General features: G+C 50.9%; 1 protein-coding gene across 1 annotated transcript in view; it reads right to left on the reverse strand.

The window, feature by feature from the left end:
* LOC122901912 (O-acyltransferase like protein-like) overlaps positions 1 to 27,218 on the reverse strand; it is a 60,383-nt gene that overhangs the window by 11,554 nt on the left and 21,611 nt on the right. The window contains exons 4-10 of the mRNA XM_044240981.1: positions 22,639 to 22,780; positions 21,267 to 21,475; positions 17,119 to 17,298; positions 16,231 to 16,333; positions 10,893 to 10,994; positions 5,287 to 5,452; positions 3,465 to 3,544 (exon numbers count right to left, since the gene is read on the reverse strand). Coding sequence (XP_044096916.1) covers positions 3,465 to 3,544; positions 5,287 to 5,452; positions 10,893 to 10,994; positions 16,231 to 16,333; positions 17,119 to 17,298; positions 21,267 to 21,475; positions 22,639 to 22,780 — 982 coding nt within the window. The remainder of the gene's footprint in view (positions 1 to 3,464; positions 3,545 to 5,286; positions 5,453 to 10,892; positions 10,995 to 16,230; positions 16,334 to 17,118; positions 17,299 to 21,266; positions 21,476 to 22,638; positions 22,781 to 27,218) is intronic.

Consider the following 27,218-nt stretch of genomic DNA (forward strand, 5'->3'; position numbering starts at 1 on the left):
GGTAGTAAGAATTCATTGTCTTAGATAGGTAGTAGACCATCCAATAAAAACCCACATCCACCCAAGTAAGTATTTGTTTTACTCCCTAGGGGACTTGAGCCCAATCTGTGGCACCCCCTCTTAGGAGTCAGAGAGTCTCCCCTGGCTAGCCATCCAGATAAGTAAAACTAATAAAGCCTCGCGACATAGACTATTATGGGCTGGGTTGTGTCCCCCCCCCCACCAAAACCAACTTCCAGCACCTCAGAATGTGGCTCTATTTGGAGACAGGGTCTTTAAATTGACAGTTAAGGTAAAATGAGGTCATTGGAATGGGCCTTCATTCAATCTGACCAGTGCCTTTCTAGACCATGTGAAGACACAGGGAGAGGCCTCAGAAGAAACTGGTCCTGTTGACAGCTTGATCTTTGACTTCTAATTCCCAGAACCATGAGGAAATAAATTTCTGTTGTTCAAGCCACTTACATGGTACTTTGTCACAGCAGCCCAAGCAAGTGAATATACATAGGGACCCAAATGGACAGGGAGATATTGACCCATGTCCCGCCTTACCTCCTGTTAGTCCTTTGTCCTCCGGAGGTCTGAGCCACTAATTGGGGCCTTTGACCACGGCACAAATGGCCCAATGCCGAAGGCTTCCCTCTGCCAACTCAGGTTAGTGGTTATATTTTCTGGCTTTCTGAGGGGACAACTCCTGGGACAATGGGATTGAGAAAGTCCCAGAGCTTCAAGCACCGACCATCGTCCCCATTCCCCCAAGAGGGATGGTCCCTCAAAAAGGTCCAATCAGGGGCCATAGCCCAAGAGGAGGAAGGACTAACAGAATGTCCTCCTTGTAAGCCTGTCGGCCCCCAGCATCCTGGCCAGGATTCCCTACAGCATTTCTCTTGCTTTTTCCTCACTAAACACCTAGACCAGCAATCAGCACATGGTGCTGCAAAGGCCGCCTCTGAGGAAGGCTGAGGAGACTTGCCCTTCCCCCTCTGCCAGGGCTGCCGGGCCTGCTGAGGCCTCACACCCGACCCACCTGTTCCTGCAGGCACTTGCCAAGTTCTCCAGAGCCCTTCAAGGAGCCACAGTCCAGCACAGAGCCGAGGTCTGTGATGGTGCCAAAGAATGGGTCGGCCCAGCTGTGCCCCCTCTACCCTGAGGGAGCTCTCAGGGTTTAACTGCCTTGTGAGTGGGAAAGTCCACACCAGGGGAGGGCCTGTGAGCCTGAGCAGGTCTCAGCTCCTGCTCAGGGAGCCCCTCCCTTAGCAGCAGGGGAGATCAGTGACCCAGGAGTGTTCGGGGAATCAGCCCACCCTTTCTAAGGGGCCAGGGGTGGGGGTGGGGAGCTTGGTCAGGAGCCCAAAGCCACCGTTACCTCCTCTCCACCTTCCTTGCCTGATCCGTGGTTAGGGTGAAGGTAGGAGAGCTTATTTTTTAAAATCTCCATTGTCAAAATAAATAGCAATATGATCATTAGATCTCATTTCCATCTTATTACCTGATTTTATTTCAATCGCATATGCTTTTATCAATTCTGTTCTGATATCAAAAATTGTACTCCCCACTCCTCAACAGCATTCGATTCAGATGCTTTTGTTTTGGGAGAGTGGGTGGGGGCAGACACTTGGACCTCTCGGCTCTCCCCACAGCAATCATACAGGGAGAGACACACACAACACCCCCCGCCCCCGGCGTCGGGCGTTTGCTTCTGTCTGCACACCCCCTCACCCACCTCAGAGGAGCGGAACTAGGAAGGGGTGAAGCAGGAAGTGTGTGGGAAGGGGTGAGGCTGAGCAACAGGAACGCGGACCCTTCCATCTGGGAAGCCTTTGTTAACATCTCCTCCACACCAGGACCTTCTGGAAAGGGTGTTTAGAGAGGAAGCCAAGGAAGGAGGGTCATGGCCCAGATAAGGAGACCCTCTGTGGAATAGGGATGGCGCAGAGATTAGGGAGATGGCCCCCCTGAATGGGTTTAGGGGACGAGCAGACGCTCACAGTGTCTCATCCAGCCACCCTCCCCCAGTCCCTGCGAGACTGGGAGGGGACCACTTGGTGACAGCAGCTGGGGACAATGGCGATGACATGGCGTCTCAAATAACAGGTAGCTGAATGACACGGGGTCACACGTTACTTACAGGCAGGCCCTGGGCTGGTTCCCATGTGTCTGATCTTCCTTTGTCCTCCAACCCTGATGTGAAGCACTACCTTCTCCATTTTATAGAGATGAAGATTGAAGATGAGAGCCTGGCAACGTACCCTAGGTCCCCTAGCTAGTGACTTACCAGTCAGGATTTGAATCCATGTCTTCTGACTCCAACTCACTATCCCAGCAAACTGCCTTTGTGCTTAGTGGAAGCCATGGAACATTTTTTTAATGGTTAGTAAACAAACAAACAAAACCCCTCTTTACATTTAAAGTTAGAAAGCAGTGTGTATTTAAGATGTATGAAAAAGCAGATATTCCTTTTTTTTTTTCTTTAAGGAGCTTCATTCTTAGATTAAATTAAAATGAGATGTGCTCTCTCTCTCTCCCTCTCACTCTAAAATTAATAAGTAAATCTTTTTTAAAAATGAGGATGCAGGGGCGCCTGGGTGGCTCAGTGGGTTAAGCCGCTGCCTTTGGCTCAGGACAGAATCCCCGGGTCCTGGGATCGAGCCCCACATTGGGCTCCCTGCTCAGCGAAAACCTGCCTCTCCCTCTCCCTCGGCCTGTGGCTTGTGCTCTTTCTCTCTCACTCTCTCTTTCTGAAATAAACAAATAAAACCTTTAAAAAATATTATAAAAATTTATTTTTTATGGCAAAAAGTGTTTTGTGTGTGTGTGTCATGGATAATCCACAAGGTATTCGTCTCGTTGTGAATTATTAAGACCTTAAGCTTTTCTACAACTAACAAAAATTAAGGTAATAAATATGCGAAGTGGGGAACAGGTACACTGATGCCTTGCGTGGGGCACTGTAAATCACCTCACGCTTTCCGGAGAAGAATCACACAATATGTAACAAGCACCTACCCCTTGACCTAGTAATTCCACCTCAAAATAGGGCCCCAAGGAAATGAAGGGGGAAAAGCGGTAGGTTCAAAGACTGTCCTGGGAGGTATCATTTGGAGTCGGGACAGGAGCTAACCTGGATGGCCAACCACAAAACTGGTGCAGAACTTCGAAAACAGACGAGTATGCGGATCATGTCCCGATGTGGAAATGTTACAAAGACCATGAGTGGAAAGGGCTGGGCCTGGATATTAACACACAGGGATCACAACTCTGCAAAAGCACCGAGGGACGCGGGCAGGACGGAGACTGGGGGATGCAGAGCAAGGCCAACAGGGAAGGAGGACTCGGTGTCCGGACGCTTCCGAGAAGCTCATTTCCTAACTGGTGAAGGCCGCGCTGCCCAGAACAGCAGCGCTCGCTGAGAGTTCCGCGGGAGACGGCCCACAGGGCGACACACCTGTCCCGGGGAAACTCACTTTCCGTGGACGAGGACGATCGCCGGCGTGGTGAGATGAAACTGAAAGTCGTTGGCGAGGTACCACGTCCAGCCGTTACACTGAAAGGAGAGGAAGCAGAGGCGGCTCCTTTCCCTCCCTCCCAGGGCACCCCCCAGGGTCTCAGCTTCCCAGAGCGGAGGGGGGGGGGAGGGATGGTGGTGAGGGGGGGTGGGGGGTGGGGGGTGGGCGGGCAGGGGGCGGGGACTTCCACGGGAAGAGAAAGAAATTCCCAGTTGCAGGTGTTTCAAGGACGGCTTCTTTTTTTTTTTTTTTCCCCAATTTATTTATTTTCAGAAAAACAGTATTCATTATTTTTTCACCATACCCAGTGCTCCATGCAAGCTGTGCCCTCTATAATACCCACCACCTGGTACCCCAACCTCCCCCCCCCCACCGCCACTTCAAAACCCTCAAGGACGGCTTCTTGTTTAATCCGGTCATAAGCCCGGGCAGTGGGAACGATGATGTCAGCTCACAAAATGGAAACGCAGACAAGCGTTCTCGCTTGTTGAAAAAAGCAATCATAGCTAAGCTCCCAGAACCCCTGCGGGAGTTCAATTCCATCCCCCGACCCAACACCCAACGTAAGGAACACTCTGACATCCTACCTTGTGCTCTCTTCCCTGCCTCCAGGGGCGGAGTGTGTTCCCTTAGAATAGAGGCCTGGCCCCAGACCAGCTTTTGTGGGAAGCCCCCAGAGTTCCCACGTGTGACTGGCAGGCCATCGTCCCGCCAACGGGGCAGGATGGCATGGGCTGCCCACGTTTGTGCAAAGTGAGCCGGTCACCTGCGTTTCTTCCTCAATGTGAGGAAATGCCTGGGCGTCAGAGATAAAGGGCTTCTCCTTGTTCCCTCCAACTCCCCACAGTCCAAGGGACACCAGATTTATCCAGGGGAAATGACAGCTTTCCTTGTCCCCGTTAGAAAGAATTTCCCATCATGGGGAAATCTTCCAGGAGCCGAGGCTGCCCAGCCCTCGCACTTGTGCTTCCGAGGACCCAAGGTGGGCTTTGCCTCAAAGAGGCGGCTGGCTTGTGTCCTTGCCCCCGACGCCCACATAGGGCCCAAGCCCGTCTGCATGGGGCCAACAGCCCCGCCTGTCCTCCGCGGGCCCTGGCCCTGCCTGGGCCCATCTGAAGGCAGTTAGGTGGCCACGAACGCCCCGTCCGAGCCGCCGGCACTGGCTGGTGGAAGGCAGGCGTCTAGCTGGTTAGCAGTTCTGTGCTGTGAGTGGCCACGCGCTGGCCATTCTCTTTCCAGCCTTGCTTCCAAGGCTGTCCGTGTCCTGTGCAAACATCAGCGACATGATATCCCTACAGCGATTTCCCTTTCGTTTACTCCAAGGTCCTTACGAGGCTGTGAGGGCTTTGAGGAAGCCCCCAGCCATATATACAGGTGCTGCCACTGTCAGATCCGGCTTGAAGTGGAAAAGAACTCATGATGGCCAGGAGGTAGCGCAACGTTCCATCCCAGTCACAGGCTGTCTGTGGGGAGGCGAAGAAACTGCCCTTTCTCCATGGGGGTGACACGGACTGGAACAGGAGCCCTGACAGGGCAAGGCCGGCTGCATCCGGGCACCCAGATGGCTGGTGGGCGATGCCCACTCCCCTGCTCCCTCCCTCTGCTGCTCCCAGCAGCTCCCCCTGCCAGGACTGGTGTGGTTATGTTCACCCATCCTTAGGGGCTAGCCTCCCTGCCCGCAGCCCACCTTACTAGGGCCTCACTGTTACTCCAGAGAATATGCCAGAACATGAAGTGAGACCCCGGGTTGGCTCACACACCCCCCTGCCTGATGACTCACCGCGTTTGGGACCGCCAGAAAATCATTGAGCAGCAGCACATTCGCCCACCACGCCTGCCGGCAGTTATCCAGGTGGAACTTGGGCAGGTCCCAGATGGGTCCCCAAGGAACAAGTGAGAACAATCCAACCAGCAAGCACACCGAGTACAGGTGAAGAGGCTGCAACCTGGCGGTGGGGGGGCGGGGGGTGTTGGGGGCAGGAAAGAGAGAATGTGACTCTGCAATGGCTCCACACGGTCCCCTGGGTGGGCCAGAGAGACGCTCCAAAGCGGGTTGTCTGGGTGGGCGACCAGCTCCCCGGCGACACCTCAAACACTCCGACATTCCCCGGTAAAAAATCGTGAGCGCCCACCATGAGCCAGTTCCCGTGTTGTGGGCGCAAAAATACCATTAGTCAGGGAGCAAGGGGTGCGCTAGGAGCTTCTCAGATACTTCCAAACCTCAGAACTCTCCTTTGGGGAAACACCAGCTCTATTTTATGGACAGGGAAATTACAGCTCTGAGATGTGGGCGACTTGTCCAAGGTGGCCCAGCCTCGAGGGAGTGCTGAGATCAGACACCTGGTCCTGTTCTTCCCTCCCCAGCAGCCTCCCCTGCCCCCTTGGAGGACGAGAACTTTCCTCCCTCCCTCTTTTCTTTCCTCCCTTCCTAGGGTTATTTCTCCCTCCCTTCTTTCCTACCCTAGCTCCTCCCGAGCAGGACTGGAAGCAGGTACAAAGATGATGGGGAAAAAGGCACAGGTGTCCTCTGGAAACAGAATTCAAGCCGCATCTACCACTAGTGTTTACGTTCTAGAAGCCACACTTGTCAGTCAAATGAAACAGCTACTATGGGTGCCTGGGGGATTCAGTCAGTTGACTGCTTGGGTCAGGATCCCATGGTTCTGCTCAGCAGGGAGCCTGCTTCTTCCTCTGCCTGCTGCCCCCACTGCTTGTGCACGCGCTCTCTCTCTGTGTCAAATAAATAAATAAAATCTTTTAAGAAGGAAAGAAAGAGCTACAATGAATTTTAATACTATACATTAGAGAGCCCAGTGTATTCAAAATATCATTTCAATAAGTAATCAATCTAAAAAATTAGTGAGCTAATTTACATCCTTTCTTCTTTGACAACTTTTTTTAAGTTTACTTACGAATTTTTTTTTAATTTTTTATTCATTCATTTATTTAACAGAGAGAGAGAGACAGTGAGAGCAGGAACACAAGCAGGGGGAGTGGGAGAGGAAGGAGGCTTCCTGCCAAGCAGGGAGCCTGATGTGGGGCTCAATCCTAGGACCCTGGGATCACGACCTGAGCTGAAGGCAGACGCTTAAGGACTGAGCCACTCAGGCGCCCTGACTACCTCTTTCAAAACCAGTGTGTACATTTAATACTCGCCCACACGTCTGTGGGCCACATGTCTGGTGGTTACTTATCGGACCCCCCTGGCCTCGAGTTTAGAGGTGAGGTTGTAGCTGGGAGAGGGACGCAATCGTGGCATATATCCTGGGTGAGCTATGGTTCCAGCCGTCTTTTAGAAGAACATATTGAAAGCAGGGTACACGGCCCAACCGCGTCTCCGAACATCTCAGTGGGGGCACTGGGGCCCGAGGTGGGCTGTGACAGATGGGAAGGGCAGGGCTGCTGGGGGGTGGGCAGCACCCAGCCTGGTCAGCACCGGTCCCCAGACCTATTGGCCTCCTGTCCTCCCCACGATGATAGCATCCTTCCTGACATGTGTCTGGTAGGCTGGAGGGCCGTGGGCACGCAGGGAGCAGGCAGGATTTGCAGATCACAGTCAGTCAGAAAGGGCCACCAACAGTGCCAAGACGTGTTTCCCCAGATCAGCTCAGACAACAGCCACGGAGCCTTCCCGGGGCCAGGCCTCGTCACATCAGCCATATGACCAGGCTGCCCTGCAGCTGCTCCCACAGGCCTCCCAAGCCCCCCTTCCCACCATCTGTCACTTCCCTAGGGAGAGTAAGTCAACCCCCTGCTCCCCTCAGAACCAGAGTTCAGGTCAGATGCCCTCGGGAGGGAGCAAGGTCCAAGCACTGCCCCCCCCAGCATGGCCTCTGAGTTGGGGCACATGGGGGAGGGGCAGAGGCTACGGGGGTGGGTCTCACCTTGAAGAGCAAAATTACAGAAATGGGTGTTCCAGTTTTATCTAAATTTTCATACTGAGATCATCATAGAACTTCTCTCTTCCCTCTTCTATGGAAGAGGGAGAATGGTAATTCCTTATTCCAAGGAGAATCATGATTCCTGTCTCCTGAGAGTTTTTGAGACTCAAATGAGATCAGTAAGAAAACAGTGGGAAACATTGAAAGCATCAGATAAATGCAAATGCTCTCCCTTTTTGTCCAAGGTTCTGGAAGACATAGAGTCAAGGTTTTTGAAAATTAGAAAGTACTACTTCGGCTGTTGTAAGAAAGGTGAGAAGCAGGCATTCTCATACGTGAGGAGGCAGGAAGGTAAATTGGAAAATGTCCATCAAAATGTTAGATGCACCAAACTACCAATTCTCCTGGTAGGAATTTACCCACAAACATGTTCACAAGAGTGCACAAAAATATATAGACGTCTAAGATAGCAAAAACTTAGAATTACCACCATGCCCATTAATGGGGACAGGTTAAACTCCTGATACTCTATGAACACATCACCGTCCAGGCAACGTTTGACGTCAGTGAGGTAGGTCCTTTCACACAGAGAGACATGTCAACATTAATCATTAAGTGCAAAAGAGCTGCGTGAAAAATAGCACAGCATATAGTATAATCCTCCTCATGAGGAAGAAAACCACCCAATGCCTGTAAATACATGGAAAGTACTTGCAAGAATTCACAAGAAACTCTTAACAAAGGTGCCCTGCGGGGGTGAGGCTGGGAAGGGTTCCCCTACTTTCCGTGTATAACCTTCTGTTCCAGTTAGACGTTTTTATCCGTAATTTTTTTTTATATATATCTACAAAACCCCCTGATTTTTAAAATGTGGCTCCTGGTTGGAATCGTCACACCGTTTTAAGGGTTTGGAACGTCTACTCTCCTTGTTTCCTATTATGTAGTCTTTGTTCTGACTGACCCTGGGAAGCTGGGTTTTTGCATTTTCTTAAAGACGGGGTAGCTCCTAGCTTGTCGCCCAGCGCCTGCCCTGTCCTCTTACTGTCTAGTCTCAGACTGATTCTTGGAAAGGTTAAATCTGACCCTACCACTTCCATCCGGGAACCCCCCAGAGGCTTCTTGTCTCCGAATAGCCAGCTAAAGGCTCCTGTAAGCCCAGCCATGGAACTCCCGCCCCATCTCCCTGAACCCACTCCCTTCTGTTCTCCAAGTCTACACAGCTCCCCCCACTGCTGCGGGCTCTCTGTGGTTTTCCAAATACACCAACCGTGTTCCCTTCTCTGCACCCACTCCCACATGGGCCCTTCTTCCCTCACAGCATTCTCTCTGCTTAGAAACTTCTTTTGCTTCCTTTGACAAATGTCATCTCCCCTGACTATGCTTCCAGAGGAATCATCTAGCACTTTCTGACACTTACCATCCTGACCTGTTAGAAATGTATTTGCATGTTGCAACTTAATGTTACATATTTATTTGTTGATCGCCTATCTCTGTTCACTAGTACATAACCCCCAGGCCAGACGACACATGCCTGTCTACGGAGTACTGAGTCCCCAGAGCTTACAGCAGTACCTGGCACACAGGGGGCCCTCAACAAAGACAGAAAGAGTGAGTGAACAAATGATCTTACTTCCAGTGCTCTTGGCGCCAAGCAGGTAAGCAATCAATCATAATTGTGTCATAACAGCGGGTTTTGCCCACAAGAATGAGAACAGCAAAGTGGCTAGGAACGTGGTTGCGTTCTCACTGGGTTTACCTTAGAGAGTGAGTTCAAACTTGATTGGTGATGCTTTCTCTGATTTTTCAACAAAGTTTTGTCCCACTTTGGACTCTCTCTTCCTGGTTCCGATCTGCCTCTTTCCCAGAGCTCCCTACCTCAAGAACATCACCACCATCCTGCTATGTCATTCAGGCTGAAGATTTGAGTGTCCTTGATTTTGCCCTCTCTCCATTCCCAATGCCAATCACCAGTCCAGACCTGCTGTCCTGACCAGATATTGTAACAATTTATTCATGGGATCCTCGCCGCCATCTTGCCCCAGAAGACCTCACACCCACACCCACCCCCCACCCACCCCCACACACAGACTCTTCCTGCCCCCACTACTGCTTTATCTGCCTGCTAAAACAAGTCCCGCTCCTCAATCCCCAGCTCTAGGACTTTTCTTCTGAAGCAGGTTTCCTAGGCAGAACCCACCATGCCATTGGATCCCACCCCCACCCCCTAACAACCCATCAGGATCTCTCACTAAGAAACCCTAGTCTGAATGCCAGTCCCGCTACAGAAGACCACAAGGTAGACTAGGTCAAACCTGGTGCCAAGTACCCAGAAGATATTGACAGAATAAGCCATCTGTCCAGCATGGCGGACAAGAGCTAGATTCAACAGCGCTTGGAAGAAATGACAAAGGTCACAGTGAAAAGAAATCAACAGAGGTCTATTCCCTGGCTCAGACTCATTCTTAACCTATTTACTGGTAATTTACAAGGTATAAGAAGCAGCAACAGGAATAATGGCAGCTTGTACTTACGGAAGGCTGACTAGGGGTCACACGTGTTTCTAGGTTCTTAGCACCCATTCTCTCACTTCATCTGCACGAGTCCAGTGACTATCACTATGCTTCCCCTTTTTGGGATGAGAAAACTCAAGCACAGAAAGGTTGAGACAATGTCTTGAGGTCACACAGCTGGCAGAGGCTTGAGCCAGAATGCAAGCCCAGGCGGACCCACTCCAGGCAGATCTCGCCCACTCCATTTTTACCAGCCCAGAAGACTGTTTCAAGACGCTCCTTCCTGCTCCATGACAGTGAAGTGTAACACGGGGACCCTAAGCAAAGAGAGCAGCTCCAGCCCAGCCAGCAACAAACCATGATTTAGAGAAGGTACAAACGGAGTGTTGGGTGACGTGAGTGGAAGTTTCCTCTTCTCCCCACGCAGTGTGTCCCATTGCATCACAGCCTGTCTCCTGTCCCACAGATTCCATACTCCGTCCCAATACCGTGTCCCCTCCTGCCCCAAGCATCCACACATTTGTAAAGAGGACCACAGCCTCCCAGCCCCCCATGAGCAGAGGCAACATCATCTCAAGCATCACTGGCCCCTCTTCTTGTTGGATCTTATTTCATTTTTACCATTACCCTTAGTACTCTGAGTTACAGCAGCCGATTCCTACCAATTTATAAGAGCCACACACATTCTCCCATTGGGTACACATTCCAGGGAAAGCCGAACGTACGTTTATTGAAATCTGATGCCCATGAGCTGAAGAATAAGAATGTTTTTTGCTGGTTTAATAGAGTTCAGTTTCTATTTGGACGAACGTCAAGAAAATTGGTATCTTCCACTGCCAACGGCCATTGAGCCAGCAAAAATCAACTTTATAAAGAAAACCGTGTCTCTCGGTTTATTTTACTTTGAAAATTATTTCAAAAGAGGGCTAAAGACTCAAAAGTAATGAATGATTACGCAGCAATAATGCATTAAGGGATGAGACAAAGAGACCTACCTCAAAAGGCGGCTGAGGACGAATCTGAGTATGACACTGAGGGTCGTTCCTTTGTCTGAATTCTCACGTAGCTTTAAAAACGACCTTGCACTTAACCAGCCACTGAGAGAGACAGAGAAGACTAGTCACGGGAATTGCTTACCAGCGATACAGTGCATCCGATGATTACCTTGGTTGTCTATATCGGGGTCCAAGAGGTGATGCTATAGTGACAGGATTATTTCCAACACTAAAACAGTAACAGTTTTTTTCCTCGCCATCGAGGAAATGCCATGGCCATCGCCTTGAGCTCAGCATATTCCCCACCAGGAGACCCAAGCTGAGGTTGTGGCCACTCTCTGAAAGGTCACCAGGGACCACGGCAAAGAGCAAAGCATGCTGGAGGGCTTGAAACCAGCAATTAAATGCTCGAGCCCAGAAGGGACCTGTTTAAAGTTCTTAGCACACTGGCAACACTAGGTGCCCCTCACTGGCAGACCTGGTTCCCACCCAGCCTCCACGTGGCCAGGAAGCAGACCAAGGGCCTGGAGGGAAGAGAATCAGAGGTATTTGAACAGCTCTACCATAGGACATTAGCCTTTAGAAACGATAACATCCAAAGCCACATTGTTTTCAAAGTACTTTTGCTAACGGGGTTGTTTTGGCTTCAAGAGCAATACCAAAGTCCTTTGCCATAAGTGTTTATGGAGCGAGTGATTGGTAAAAGAGAAGATATTACCATCCCTGCTTTCCTAATAGGGAAACTGAAGCTCAAAGACTCAGTGGGTTGCCCAAGATTCTCCACCAACACATCCCGATGCCAGATTTGTTACCTGGAACGCTCAGCTAAAGAAACGGGCTACATCTCTGAGCTCTAGCTTGATGATAAGCAAGGTTGGGAGGGAGTTTCCTGACCTTTCGACATGGATGCCAATGATCGTTGTGGGTGTCTCCCTAAGGAACAAATGCATTTTCTATTGCAAAAGAGGGCTGTGTGTGTGTTAGAAGGGCTCAGGGAGGGTTAGAGAAGGTCTTTGTTCTCCGCCAGCATGACTTTCCCTTGAAACGCAGCAGCAAGTCGGAGTCACTAGGATAGGAACACAATGGATAGAGACGGGTGGAAAGGAGCGCTGAGTTGTCGAAGTGGGACAGTCAATTCCAATTCCGGCCTCCTCTCCATGTCAGGAAAGAATGAATCGGGGTCTGTCTCTGTGTGCGGGCAAGCACCATCCTGCCGTTCCCTTCTTCCGGGGGCCAAAGACAAAGGCTGGCAGGGAAAACGGGCTGTGAGCAGGAGACGTCTCTGTGGGGTGCTGGGAAGACCCAGAGACCTGACCCCAGCGAGGAAGAGGACAGTCCTGTGGTAGAGACGCACAGAGGTTCTGGAGCGGTAGAAAGGGATCCCGGCCGTCGCTGGCAATAGCAGTCTTTAGTTTTACCGCGTAAACAAACATATGACTGACATGGTGGGTAAGCCGCGCTTTGGGCCCGAAACAAACACTGTGTTTCAGTTCTAATTCTAACTTTCCTGGCCTGGGGGGGACCGGGACAAGTTATTCCGTCTCTGCACATCACCTTTCCCAGCTGTAAAAATGGGCGTGACATTGGTTCCGCCTCCCTGGGTTCACTGTGTATGGAATAAAAGACTGTGGGCTCTTAGCATGATGGCAATACTAGGAATCACTTAGTAATCGTCCCATTGTCCAAATGAAAATTTTATTTAAGGGAATTCGTACATTTTCTTTTTTCTTCCTTCCTTTTCTTTTTTTTTTTTAAGTTTATTTATTTAAGTCCTCTCTACCCCCCACGTGGGGCTCGAACCTACGACCCCTGAGATCTAGAGTTGACGGCTCTTCCAACCGAGCCACGCTGGCATCCCAATGTGCCCTTTCTAAAGTAAACAGAATGAATACAGGAGGGGAAGGAAACCGTTCCCGAGACAGACAACGAGAAGCAGAAGCAAGTAGGGGTAAAGAGAAAAGAGACTGAGGTCGTGGTCTCCTGGGCTGCGTCAGGGGCTGCCGGCTTGCACCCACCGTCCTCAGCTCCTCACGCTGGGGCTCATGCGGTGGTTCTTGGACTCAGGCAGGGGGCAGCGGCACCCCAAGGGATTCTTCCCAGCCTGGGCAGTGTGACTCAGTGGGCTTGGGATGGGTCCGGGAATCTGTGTTTGTAACAACCTTCCAGAGGAGACTAGTACAGCTGCGTTGGGACCAGACTCTCAGAACCACTGAGAAGAGGCCCAGCACCCCCCACCCCCAAGAGAGCCGGGGGTCGGATATGCAGTCCTTACAATAAAAGGGTGCCCCCGCGCCGTTTTCTTCGACATCTGAAATTTCATAGCCTTGGCCTGTGCTGTGGGTATCTCAGGGTTGACCCAGTGGCGTCTCTGTTGCCTCAGAGATTCGCACCGATAGTCCAGGCATGACCAGTGGCTTTTCAGGCCTTCATTCTTCCCTCCTGGCGGCAGTCTTCCAGCTTGAGTTCTGGCTCAGGTTCCAGCCATCCTGATCCGTCCTTGCCAGCTCCCTCCCTCGGTTTGGAGCTCCGCCGATCAGCCCCATCCAGCATTCGGTGTCTTTTTTTTTTTTTTTTTCCTTGTTCTTACTAGTCCTCTTGCAGGGGACATAGTTCTGGACTTCGAATGCTGTCCCTTGGGCTGACCTCCCCGCCCCCAAGGGGCTGGCCCAGGTCTCCCGTAGCTGGGCTTTGCCTGCCTGGTTAGGCCCAGCCGTGCCCTCCTGGAAAGTCTGGTGCCTGATGGTTGCCCTAGCCCTGCAGATGGTGGCCTCTGACCTTTGCCTGTCTGGGCCACTCAGCGGTCACCCTGGTCACCTCCTAGCCCTGGCGGCCAGGTCTCAGCTCATTCTGTACCCTACTTTCTCTGCATTCCCCCAAGAAATGATCACACCAGAGACTTGGGCTAAAACAATTAAGAAACCGTTTCCAAAAAAAGAGAGAGAGAGAAAGGAAGAGAAAGAAAGAAATCATTATATACTATATCCTTAGCACCTGCCTTAGGTCACTGACAGCAGGACCCAAAGCAGAAGAAAGTCCTGCCTTATATTCCCGTGGAGAAAATAAATAACATAGACAACAAATACAGAAATAATTAATACATGGCATCTCTAAGTATGTTAGATATAGAGAAAAAATAAACCAGAAAAAGGAAGTTAGGAGTGGTGGTGGGTCCATTTTAAACCGGGGGACCAGCAGGACGAGGAGGGTGAGGCAGTATTTGAACAAATGCTCCCTCTTTCTCTCTCTCTCTCCCCTCTCTCTCTCCCTCTCCCTCCTTAGCTTGTCTGCACTAGTGGCTTCCTTCGCCTGAAGCTTTCCCGTCCTGGATTCTCCCATGACCAGCTCCTTCTTGCCGCTCAGTCCCAACAGCCCCTCAACAGACAAGCCTTCTCTGACGACTCTAAACCACTGTTTCAGACAAGCCACTGTCGTATTCTTTCCTAGTATTTGCTATGACCACATTTTATTTTATTATTTTATTTTATTTTAATTTAAAAGATTGTATTTATTTATTTGACAGAGAGAAATCACAAGCAGATGGAGAGGCAGGCAGAGAGAGAGAGGGAAGCAGGCTCCCCACTGAGCAGAGAGCCCGATGCGGGACTCGATCCCAGGACCCTGAGATCATGACCTGAGCTGAAGGCAGCGGCTTAACCCACTGAGCCACCCAGACACCCCTATGATTAATTTTAAAAAAATTATTTCTTTGTTTGCTTATGGCTGAACCCCCCCCCCCACGCACTCATGGGACCACAGGAAGTCCTTGATTGTTTTGTCCATGGTTGTAGCCTCAGGGCCGAGAACGAGGCCGTGCAAGCAGGGGTTCAGTAGGTGATGGTGGGGTGGATGACTGCCTAGTACGTGATGGAAACAGCTGCATCTATGGTCACCATGTCCCTGCGAAGGAAGAGACATTGAACCCAAAAGAGGTAGAGACAGTCAGCACCGTGACAGAGAATGTGGACTCCAGAGTCAGCCTGCCTGGGTGGGGAAGGTGGGTCCACACCAGGACGCTCTCCCTCAGGCTTTAAAGTAGAGACTCGGGGGCACCTGGGTGGCTCAGTGGGTTAAAGTCTCTGCCTTCCGCTCAGGTCATGATCTCGGGGTCCTGGGATCGAGCCCCGCATCAGGCTCTCTGCTCAGCAGGGAGCCTGCTTCTTCCTCTCTCTCTGCCTGCCTCTCGGCTGACTTTTGATCTCTGTCTGTCAAATAAATAAATAAAATCTTAAAAAAAATAAATAAAGTAGAGATTCTGTCATCTGTCCATACATCGGAATAGTCCTCAGCCATAAAGAGGAATGAAGTTGTTCTGTCACAACGGGCATGAGCCTCAGAAACTGCGCACTAACTAAAAGAAACAGGCACCAAAAGGCCAGAAGCTGTGAGGTCCATTTAGGCGAAATAACCAGAAGAGGTCAATCTGCAGGTTCAGAGAGCAGATTTCCAGGACCCGGGGCGGGGGCAGTGGGGAAGAACGGCTCAGTGGGTATGAGGGCTGCGGTAGGGCTGCTGAGCGTGTTTCGGAACCAGTTCGAAGGCGGGCGGCCCATTCCTGAAAATGTACTAAGTGCCGCTGGATGCTTCATTCGAGGGGCTCGATTTCCTGTTAATGTGGATTTCACCTGAGCAACAGCAAAAAATGAAAAATGGGGACGTTGTGGTCCCCTGTTCTGGGGGCATCATTAGGGTTACGTGAGGTAAAGCTGTAGCACTTAACACACGGCCTGACATTCATCACGTGATCAAGACAATGGGCCTCTCAGTCGTCTGTTTAGATAAAGAAAGCGTTAGGCAAGGTCACACCATTTTCAGATTTGTTCATGTTTCACTCTAGTGAGAACCGCCAAGTTCATCATGGATTTGCATCCGTCCATGGACCAGAATTTGAGAATCACTGAAATAAACCATTTTGAGTCAGATAAAATCTCCTTTTGTTAAAAAAAATTTTTAGAGGGACACCTGAGCGGCTCAGTGGGCTAAGCGTCTGCCTTCGGCTCAGGTCATGATCCCAGGGTCCTGGCATTGCGTCCCTCATGGGGCTCCCTGCTCAGTGGGGCGTCTGCTTCTCCCTCTGCCCCTCCCCCCGCTCCTGCTCTTTCTCACTCTCTAGCTCCCATTCTCTCTCACGACATTAATAAAATCGTTGACAGCCATCCCAACTCATTTGACACGCCGAATAGACAAAAGAAGGGAGCAGGACAGCAGTGTTATCTACAGCCCGGCCGAAGGGAGGGCAGGGGGCGAAATGAATGGGAGGCATTCCGTTTTTCTCACGAAAGTCATGATGGCATCACACCCGCGCACACATCCCCAAACAGCAGAGAAAACACCCCATTACCTGACCAGGAAGAATGTGTCGACCCCCAGGTAGAAGGGGCCGCTCCGAGAATAAAGGTACAGGGGGTTTTTAAGCACTCTCTTTCTCCACTCGACCACATTATCTGCAACAAACACGAACACAGTGTTTTTCTGTTTCCCAGAAGAAAGTCACGGGATCTGTGTTTTCAGAACAAGCAAAAGGAATGCCTTCAACTTTCTTAACCTCAAGAGGATTTCGGGCAGCCCCACAGCTCGAGAGGAGAAGGTGTCTTGGATTAAGAATTAGGCACCTCAAAGTGTCCACCACGGAGCGGTAACCAAGGCTTTGAGCGGCTTCCTGCTCTCCCAGGGCCCACAGCTCCACGGGGGGCCACGGCAGCGTCACCCCACCACAGGCCGGTGCAGATGGCTGGGCACCCTCTTCAAACCACCCCAGGTGTTGGCCCTCACTTATCAAGGGCCCTCAACTCTGCCCCACGTGTTGGCCCCACTTATCAAGGGCTAATCCTCCTGGCATGCACTGGGAGGGATGCAACAGGCAGAAGGCCGAGAAACACTAATTTCACACCACTGCCCAGTATTCATTTACGCATTTACGCATGACTATGTTTCCAGGAGAAAGAAACACCAGTTTCTGGATTCCTTCATCATTACTAGAAGGAATCCAGCTCTTTGGACAGGGACTACGCAATCCTCGGGTATCACCATGCTCCTGTCCCTCAGGGGCCCGATTCATACCCAGGAGGAGGTCAAGCGACAGCCGGGCACTGGCCTGGGACACTCGCTTGCAGGAGGAAGGCTGCTCTCGGGGAAGGTGCAGCCTCGCGCCCCCGGCCCAACGGGCTCCCCTCTCGTGGAAACTTCTCTCTCCCTCCACTGCTCATGGGAGCTCTTCGGTTCTCCTCACCCAAAGACAGCCACGCGGTCATCTGCCCCGTGTGCCCCGACACGATCCAGAGGAGACTCAGAACCCGGATGCCGTTGAGCACGGAGCACGTGCGTCCTGGTGTCTCCAACGTCCAGACGGCCGGCATGGTCTTCTGCCAAGAGAAGCATTTCAGAGCGTGCTCCATGGCTCCTGAAAGTCCTGGACGAGAACGCAGGATGTCACCATCCACCCTGAGAGCCAGATCGGTCCCCACGCTGCCCCACAAACAAGAGCTGAAATACACACACACACTGTGTCACATAGACACGTCTGTAACCCTTGACTTGCCCCAGCATGCCTGCTGGTGGCCGGTGCCCACACTGCCCACACTGCCACGCACAGACTACACTAACCGAGCTCAGGCCCCAGGAATGCCAGCACCTGACCCCTGTCCTGTTTTACAAAGTGTTGGGGGGGGCAGGGCTTAGAGATCATTCAGGAACCACCGGCTCCATCAAGCCAGCGTTCCACTCGGAATGGCATTCCTTCTGTCTTCCCAAGAAAGAACTGTTTGCAAACAACACCCCTGCCTGTCACGTGCAGGGATGCAAACAGAGGGGCAGGCAGGACAGCCGCTAAGAAGCCCGGCCTTCCAGTTAAATGCTCCTGGCTCTGAATCCACCTGTGCTTTCCTAGACGCTCTGTAACCTCTGGCGAGTCAGTTAACCCCTCTGTGCCTGTGTTTCCGCATCTACGGAATGGGAATCAAAGTAGATCTCACAATCTTAGGGTTACCAGGAAGGACAAACAAGGTGACATCACAGCCGCTCTGCTCACTGCGATAAGCCCGATCGCTTTCATCCCTTCCACTTCACTTACTCCTCCTAATTTCTAAAAAATTTCAATTGGACTCACGTAAATTAACGCCAGACGGCTGGAACTGGGAACCGGGACCTTCGAAGGAAAGCTCAAGCCACTCCAAGAGACTCGTGCTTTCTCTTGGATGTGGCTTGGGCTTAAACATTGCAGGCACAAAGCTGCAGAACCGAGACTTCCAGATGAGAGCTGGTGTAACAGGCGCTGGAAACCTAACTCAGCTTCTTCGATGGGAGAATGTAATTGCCCAACTTTTTGAGGTTTCAGCAGTAAATGTGAGTTTTTCCCTTGGAGTCACTCTCCAGTGTCCCTGCCTGAAGGCACGGAGCTCACCAGCGCTTGGCACGGCACAGTCAGCCGTGTCCCACGCCCTGAGTCCCGGCTCCCCTCAGCTCCTGAGAAGTCACTGCCACGTGGAGAGAGGCGGCCACGGGCTCTACCCAGTATCACCCACCTTTCTGCCTCCCGGGACCTCTTCCCTCACTTTTAAACTGAGCAGGCATTTTGGCCAGGCTCCTGGGAGCACTTGAGCACGTTTGTCAAACATCCAGCCTGATGTCTACGTTGGCAAGCGAGGACTGAAATGGTACATTTTGCTACCATTTGATTTTCTTTCCATCTAAATTCTGCTTGCGGGTAAGCTTAACTAGTAGTGGCTTATACCAGTGTCTGAAAATAACCGGTCTGTGCTGAGGAGGACAGCCTCTCTGAGCCCCTTGTACTTATTTGTAAATGGAAAGGAGAAGCCGAAGGGGCCTGGGGAGGATCGGGTGAAATGATGCATCAGCGGTTCTCATAGTTGGGGGGTGGGGGTACCCCAGTCCAGCAGCTTCAGCATGACCCAAGAACCTGTTAGAAAGGCACAGTCCCAGGTCCCACCCCAGACCTACTGACTCAGAATCTTTCCAGCCGTGCAACCTGGGCTGTGACAAGCCCTCCGGGTGCTTCCGAGGCACACCAAGATTGGAGAACCACGGGGTATGATGATGTGTTGGAAAACCTCGAGGCCCCTTTGGATTTTCTCAGTGATTATTACTGTGAGCTCACTTCAAGCGCCTGACCACAGATTAAGAGCCCTGACTTCCAGGGGCTGAAATCCACGGCTATTTATTTCATGGAAACTTCCTCGAACATGCTCTCATATTTTTCTCATCTAAGTAGGAAACGACAGGCTCATGGAACAGGAAACCGCTCTAAGCGAATGCCGTGATTATTTGGAGGATAAAGAACCAGGACTCTGAAATGCCCAATTTGGCTCTAAACTTCTAGAAGACACGGTAGTCTTATGTTGATTTGACTCGCTAGTGAGTGGAAAAATGGAGAAGGAAAAAGATGCTGAGCCTAGGGCTCTCTCCATCTCAATTTTCATTTCCAACCATTCAGGATATGATATTTTACTCTGATGGTATAAACACAAGATATATTGCTACAGCAACAGAACATGGGACCCCCACCCCCACACACGTTCCTGAAGCCACACTTGAGTGTAGCTGCTGAAAAAGCTAACATAACCTTTGTATCCTGATTCCAGAGAGTCCTATTTTGGGCTAAAACCCTAACGTTTCAGTGGCTGATTGCTGACTCCATACCAGCTGTGTTTGCCTAAAACCCTGCGATCTGGCCTTAAAATGCCAAGCTCCAAGGCTCAGCCTTCCACCTGCTGATAGGCAATGGTGAATGTGGGGGGCTGTAGGCTCCCTCCTCAGTGTGATAACTAGAAGCATGTGGCAGGTGCCGGGAACCAGGCTGGCCTCGACAAGGTCAGTGTTAGCGAGAGGTCTTGGCCAGTTAAAGCTGCCCCCCTCCTTGCCCCCTTCTGGCTTAAAGGAAGAGAATGAGGAAAAGAGCAATGAATCAGGAGGACAGTTCACAGTATCTCATTTAATTCCCTCACGAATTCCGTTGTATGCTCCCATTTGCGCACGTGGAGACTGAGTTTTCTAGAGGTCAAACAACCTGACCAAGGGCAGAGCTCAAAACCAAGGCAGGTTTGACCTGGGATTGCTAAGTAGGGGGTCTTTCCGCCACACCCAAGGAATTCTACATGGCAGCTGGGGAGTCGAGTTCTTGAACCACTTCCCACGAGGAGATGCTGAGGGGTTCTGAGATTTGGGGGAGCCCATTATAACTGTCCCCAGTATCTGATATGGGGGAATAGAAACAAGAGACTAGGTTGAATGCCAAACCAGGGCCTGAGAGTAGAAATTACAGAGCAGCAGGGACAGACTCCGTGTAGGAGCCCAACGATGAACGCTTCCCACAATGAGGACGTCGGGTGCGGCGGGACCACCAGGCCAGCAGGTGCCTTCTAACTCAGGAAGGAGGGCGAGCGTTCTTGGCTCTTCTGCTATACCATCTGGACACAAAAATGCTCTGTGTTGCTTTCCTAGTGTTGGGAGTCTGCACTGGGGTTACATTTGCTTTTGGTTTTGCCTGAAGATCCAAACAGGATTGGATAAAATCATCACTGCACCCTCCATAGTGAATGTACTTCCTGAAGCTACTCAGTCACATTCTCATAATCATTTGGGCCACTCACTGAAACTCTGTCTTATTTTTTATCCGCTGAGCTGGAGTAAGGGAAAGTCCATTATATGCACCTGCAGGGGCTGTCAGGCACAAGTCCCCACGTTCTAAAGGCGTCAGCACAAGCATGCTCTTCTTGTTTCACGGTGTGTGTGCATGTGCGTGTGGCTGTGTCTGCGTGTGCATACGTGTGTGTGTGTGTGTGTGGTCTTTGCCTTGTCACATGGGCAGGTAGAAATGAAGGAAATGCTCTTGGTTTTTACTGAAACACAACACAAGGTGACCAACCGCTTACTGCCGTCCAGCTCTCCCTTCCCGAAGCAGGTTATGTAGCTCCGGGGTCGGCTGCCCTCCATCAGCCTTTAACCATCTGTGCACTTACTCCCCTGGCTTCATCTGAATGTAAATCCTTTACCTTAGCGATGCCAGAAGGTTCTGTGAGTCATGTGCGTAGCTGCGACCGTGAAAATAGACACTGGGATCATGGAATTGTTCTCTAAAGGATTACCCAGTGCGACCCAAGCTCCGTTCTGACCTAGTCGCTGGGTAGCACGAAGACACACTGGACAATTGTACCCGAGGAAGAAAGCAGCATTTTCAGCGACCTCGCCTTAACACTCCAATAGCAAACAAAGACCGAATTGTAACGAGCAGAGACCCAGCCTCCACCCTGGCATTTGGAAGCCCTGCGGCATTCACCAGATTCCAGCACCAAAGGCTTTACTCCAACTGTGATTCCTCTAAATCACCTCTCGTGAGTGGTCTTGGGTTCTTAAAATGCCTACTTTTTCCTCTGCTCGGGGATCCTGATAGTGAGAGATGGGCTGGGCAAGCTGTTCTGCTTCTTGGTTCACCCGTCTGCGTCTCTCTCAGAGGCAGACTCCTGTCGGTGGCCGGAGGTACAGGTGACGACCTGCCATCGGACCCCCGCTCCCTCACTGCCACGTAGATGGTCCCAGCCAGGGGCAAGGAGATACCCAGTAAGGTGACGAACCTGCAGGGAGAAGACAAGTGTGACGAAGCCTCACCTCACACCAGGGCCACAGGAACATGAGAGAAAACAGCCCAGGGGAAAACAAACCACTCAAGCCCCCCCACCAAAATATAGGTAACAGTGTTAACGGGTGGGAGTGGCATTCTAGAATAAAAAATGAAAGAAATGGCGTGCCTGGGTGGCTCAGTAGGTTAAGCCTCTGTCTTTGGCTCAGGTCATGATCTCAGGGTCCTGGGATCGAGTCCCACATCGGACTCTCTGCTCAGCAGGGAGCCTGCTTCCCTTCCTCTCTCTCTGTCTGCCTCTCTGCCTACTTGTGATCTCTCTCTGTCAAATAAATAAATAAAATCTTTCAAAAAAATGAAAAGAAATGATAAAGTCAAAGATGAATGGATTTCACTAAATTCCTTATTATAATTGTAAAAAAATATTCATAAACAAAAGCAACCGAAACACTGAGGGAGCTACTTCCAGGTTTATATTTTCACGTGCATTATGAGTTTCAAGATCAGTAAGAACCCAGCTCACAGACATGCATAGAAACAGGAGTGAAACATAGGAATGCAGATAAACTTGGGGGGAAACTCCTTGTTACCAATTTTTTTAAATGTTCATTAAACCAGTTTATTTAATCTATCAAATTGGCCCTGGTTTTTATAAAGGTAGCCTTTGATGCGGGTGACGGGTGGTGGTGTAGACAGGGACGTCTCCCAGCGGGGTGGTTATTTAAGTGAGGTTTTCGGGAAAGCTTCTTAACCAACCATTCCAGCCACGGGCCAGCAATTCTATTAGTTTGTCCCGAAGACAATGCATGATGCAAACAAAGAGTTAGAAGCAGGATTGTTGAGGTGTTCGTGGGAGAAGCCACGCCTCAGATAAAAGAAACTAGTTTTCAGAACTCACACCCTAAGAACAGGACTATTTGGAGACAGGACACATTTCTCAGTGACTCTGGGACTCAATCACTGGTGGGTGTGGCCAGCCTTCCTCTCGAACACGTCCGAAGTTTCTTGCTAAAGGTACATAGTGATCTCCCGTGGAGCCCTGGCCAGACAGCCCTCGGGAATGAAAATTAAATGACGACGCATCATTGGAGAGCGGAAGATGATAACATAGCCCCAACATACACATCCCAGCCAGGTACCTAGGATGTCCATACTCACAGACACACGGCGACAAAGGTGTCGAAAGGGAACTTTCCAGAAGCGCATCTAGCCACAGCCACGCCAGATGAGGAGGAAGAATTTGTTGTAAAGAGAGAGAGAGAAGGGGCCAGAAATGAAGTATTTCTGTATCTTAAAATATCTATCAAGGGGGGAAAAAAGAGATTGTATTAGTAATACTTTATTTTGCAATACATCTACTTTTCCAAGAGTTTTCATATCTATTACTTCAAAACAAAACTTTGACATTAAAAAGAGCAGCTGGCTTTTCATATATGTGATGTGGGGATGGGGAAAACAAGGCACAAAGTTGTTGAGAGTCACAGAAGGGGGAACTCAGCCCAGCACGATGTGGACGGCGTTCTCCAGGACCCGTGGTCCGCCCAGACTCCCGCATCCTTTCCCAGCACAGCACTGGGAAGAACAATCATAAAAGGCGCCATCACCAGCTCAAATCTGCTGGAAACAGGTTCCCATGAGAGAGATAAATGCGATATGAGATGAAAAAAATATGACGGAAGCCCACAGGCCGGGGAAAGTTGCGGCCTACAGTGGAAACTCAGAAACACCAACTCAGGGCACAGCTCATGGTCACTGCCATTTTAGTTAGTAGGGATATTAGTGGTAAGACGAGGGCCGTGGTCTTGAACTTTCACGTGCCCCAGAAATTACCGGGAGGGTTGCTCCATGGACGGCTCCCTCCCTTTCTTCCCTGCAGTCTGATGCAGTAGGTCAGGCGTGGGACCTGAGAGTTTCCATTTCTAAAAAGAAACCAGGAGTTCGTACCACTGATCAGGGCACATGCGCTGAGCGCCACAGGATGAGGGAGCGTCCAAAACTCCAGCAAAGGTTGGGAACTCAGTATGTTTTCATTCAATAGCAATGGCAATGAGGAATACCAAGAAAACACAGTCTTCAGTGTGCATTTAGGTATGAGACATGTTTCAGTCATTATCTTCAATTCACCAAAAACCTACAACGAACTACTATTTACCTTAATTTACAGACAAGTAAAATTCTCCTTAGAGAAGCTCATGCACTTAAGCATAGCAGCTAAGAACACAGGTCCTGCAGTTCGAGGGCCTGGATCTATCCTTTATAATACGACCATGGACAAGTTACTTCCTTGCCCCGTGCCTCAGTTTCCCGTCGGTAAAATGGAGCTAACAGTTCCTTATAGGGTTGTTGTGAGAAACCAAATGTAGCAATGGCTATAAAGGACTTAGCAAGTGCCTGGTACAGTCAGAGCTCAGTAAACATCAGCTGTCTCTATTATTGCCGCCAGGAGCGGGGACAGAACCCGCTCAGATCTGTGTGAACCTGAAGAGTGTGGACTTTTTATTCCCTCACTCTACCTTAGTTCACCACAATGCATGGCCTAGACTTGCATTCAGGAGGCTTGGGTTGGAGCCTGCTTGCTGTGTGACCCTGGGAAAGTTGCTTCCCCTCTCTGCGTCTCATTTCCTCCTCTGGCTAATGAGGAAGTGTGGGTTGGACACGACATCTTCTAATGTTCCTTCTATCTCCAATACCCATTGTTCCCACGAGTGTGGGGGTTTCTGAAATGTCCTAATAGATCACTGGGATCTACTATAAGATTAATAATATGTGTTAATTATGACTCTTAATCATAACCTATTAAGGGTGGAACTTGGAAGGAGGAGGTGTCCACGTGTCCTCAGCACAGTCGAGGGTGACCATTAAGTAGGTCCCCAAAGGGGACATGGCAGCAGTTTCCTCATTATCCAATTCCATTTGCTCTGAATCAATGCTCCCCTCCCCAGGCTACTGCCTGGTTCCACATGAATTTACCAAACAAACCTTCCACTGAAACAGAAGCGTACTGACCAGCTGCCATGTCTGTCCTCACTGGCTTCTGTTTGATCCATAAACCACTGTGGAGCCTCTGGTCCGTGTGAACCAGGCCCTCCAGCCTGATGACCCCGGATGCCCTGAGAAAGTCAGCCTCCCAGAACTACAAAGCAAAGCCCAGCTCCGTCCCTGAGGGGACCGGCAGACCCCCTCGGAGACCACAGCAGCCAGAACCTTCCTTTGTCGCCTTCACTGCACAGCACAGACAGGAGGCCACAGGGAAATCCAAATCAAGATGTCAAAAAGCTTCATAGTTTACCTACACTCTTAAAAACCTTTTTTAAACAGTGTAACTTAGGGGGGCACCTGGGTGGCTCAGTCGTTTAAGCATCTGCCTTCGGCTCAGGTCATGATTCCTGGGATGGAGCCCTGCATCAGGCTCCCCGCATCGGGCTCCCTGCTCAGCGGGAAGCCTGCTTCTGCCTCTCCCACTCCTGCTGCTTGTGTTCCCTCTCTTGCTGTCTCTCTCTCTTTCTCTCTCTCTCTCTGTCAAATAAATAAATAAAAATCTTTTTTTTTTTAATGTGACTTAGGGCCCCGATTGTAACAAGCAGTACAAGACAACAGAATTAGGAACAGAATGATAAAGTGTACATCTGAGCTTCCCCATGAAACCTTTCATCTTTCATTGTGTTTTTAAAAGTATACTTTTCCTTCGGTCTGACTCTTCCTGTCTCAAGAAGCACAGGCTTAACGGCAGCCGGAAAAGGTTCCTAGTAGTCTCAAATGATCGTCTTCCTGCATCTGAGTCCTAGGGGAGCTGCCTCACAGGCCCCAAAGCTGATTAAAGCAAGTTCTGACTGACTTCACCTCCACTGCCCCAGGGGAATCCCTTCCGGAGGGCAGCGGTTGCCCCCGGATGAAGTTTGAAGCATTGAACAACAGTGTCCAGACCCTGAAGGAGGGAGGAGGGTTAACACTGCCTCGTGACCCCAAAGACACTCCAGGCTACTGGATGCTTGCACTTGTCAACCACGGGATCACTCAGGCCTAGCCAAGAAGCCAAAACAATGTGTGCGCGCGCGCGCATGTGTGTGTGTATGTGCACACACATCAACTTTGGCCTGCAGACACACAGGCCCATCCCTTCCACTCCCTCAGGGATAAGAGCACATGGTGGGGGCTACTGACGGATGGCCCCTCCGGCCCCCGGCCCTCCTCTTTTCTCTTCCCCCCTTCTCCCTGCTCTTATACCAAGTGCCTTACCTGCAGATTGTGGACAACAGAAGCCCCACCTTCCTGACCCTCCCCCCACAGTCCCCCCCTTAGAGGGGGGTAGGCAGCCAACTGGGCGGGGAATTCTGGGGTTCTAGATACTCGGAGTGTGACTGGAAGAGAAGCGGAAGGTGGTCACGCCCCCTTGACCCCACAGACATCTCATCGGGGAGGACATGGCCAGAAGATGGCAGGAAGCGTGGTCCCTAAAGTGAGGGGCCTAGGTCTGAGGGCTGCACGGCAGACACCACTCCCCCAGCTCCCAAGGTGCCCACCCCCCTCTGAGGGTGATCACAGGACTCCAGGGGCCAAGTGTCAGGAAAGGAAGAGAGTGAGTCGAACAGAATTTGGCCTTGGAGGTCCTAAAATCAAAGGGCCTCTGAGAAGAGACTCTTACAGACTGAATTGTGCTCCCCCAAGCCCCCAAATTCCTGTGTTGCAGTCCTAAGCACCAGGACCTCAGAGTGCAAGTATATTTGGAGGTAGGGCCTTTAGAGAGGGGATTAAGGGAAAACAAGTCCATCACAGTACCCAATCCAGCCAGTGTCCTTGTGTGCAAGGAAATTTGGACACACACACATGAGCACACGCCCAGGGAGCAAGCCCAGGAGAGACCGGATTCAATGTCCTCCATCCTAGCAGCACCGAGGAGAAGCCCCAACACCCGTGCTAAATCCAGCAGAGAGCCTGATGCGGGGCTCAATCCCAGGACCCTGAGATCAGGACCTGAGCCGAAGGCAGAGGCTTAACCCACTGAGCCACCCAGGCGCCCTGGATTCCTTTTGAATCCTTTTGAGACCCTCCTGTGGGCCGTTCAGGGAAGCATTATTAAAATAGCTCCATTTTAGGGGGACCTGGCTGGCTCAGTCGGTTAAGCGGCTGCCTTCGGCTCGGGTCATGATCCCAGGGTCCTGGGATCGAGTCCTGCATTGGGCTCCTTGCTCAATAGGAAGCCTGCTTCCTCCCTCTGGCCCTCTCCCTGCTCACGCTCTCTCTCTCAAATAAGTAAATACAGTCTTAAAATAAATAAAATAAAATAGCTCCATTTTCTCACTTAGTGCTCTGGGAATCCCTGTGAGACGGGGTGGGGGCAGAGGTCACCCTTCGAGGTGCCAGCACCGTTGTTCTGTGTGGCCTCATAATCTTGATTACACTAGGCAGGGCGAGATGAAGTCAGCCTAACGCCACAGGAATGGGGACACATATCAGGGTTGGCGACACATCGATGGCAGCCTGGCTCTCACTGCTTTGGGCCACTGCCAACAGAGACATGATGGCCGCCATAACATGTTATAAAATTTCCATGAGGACAGGAGATGGACTGAGTGTGAGTCCCTAAGAATGGAAATATGTAGCCCTTCAGAGCTGAGTCTGGATAAAATTTCCTACCTCGGCGTTCACGGACCCTTACCCCAGTCCCTTCTTGTCCATCTTCTGCGCTGTGACCAGACCCAACGGCTCTCCAGCTAACTCCACGCAGATTTGCCTGACGT

The sequence above is a fragment of the Neovison vison genome, chromosome 3, assembly GCF_020171115.1.
Source record: "Neovison vison isolate M4711 chromosome 3, ASM_NN_V1, whole genome shotgun sequence".
Taxonomy (NCBI): domain Eukaryota; kingdom Metazoa; phylum Chordata; class Mammalia; order Carnivora; family Mustelidae; genus Neogale; species Neogale vison.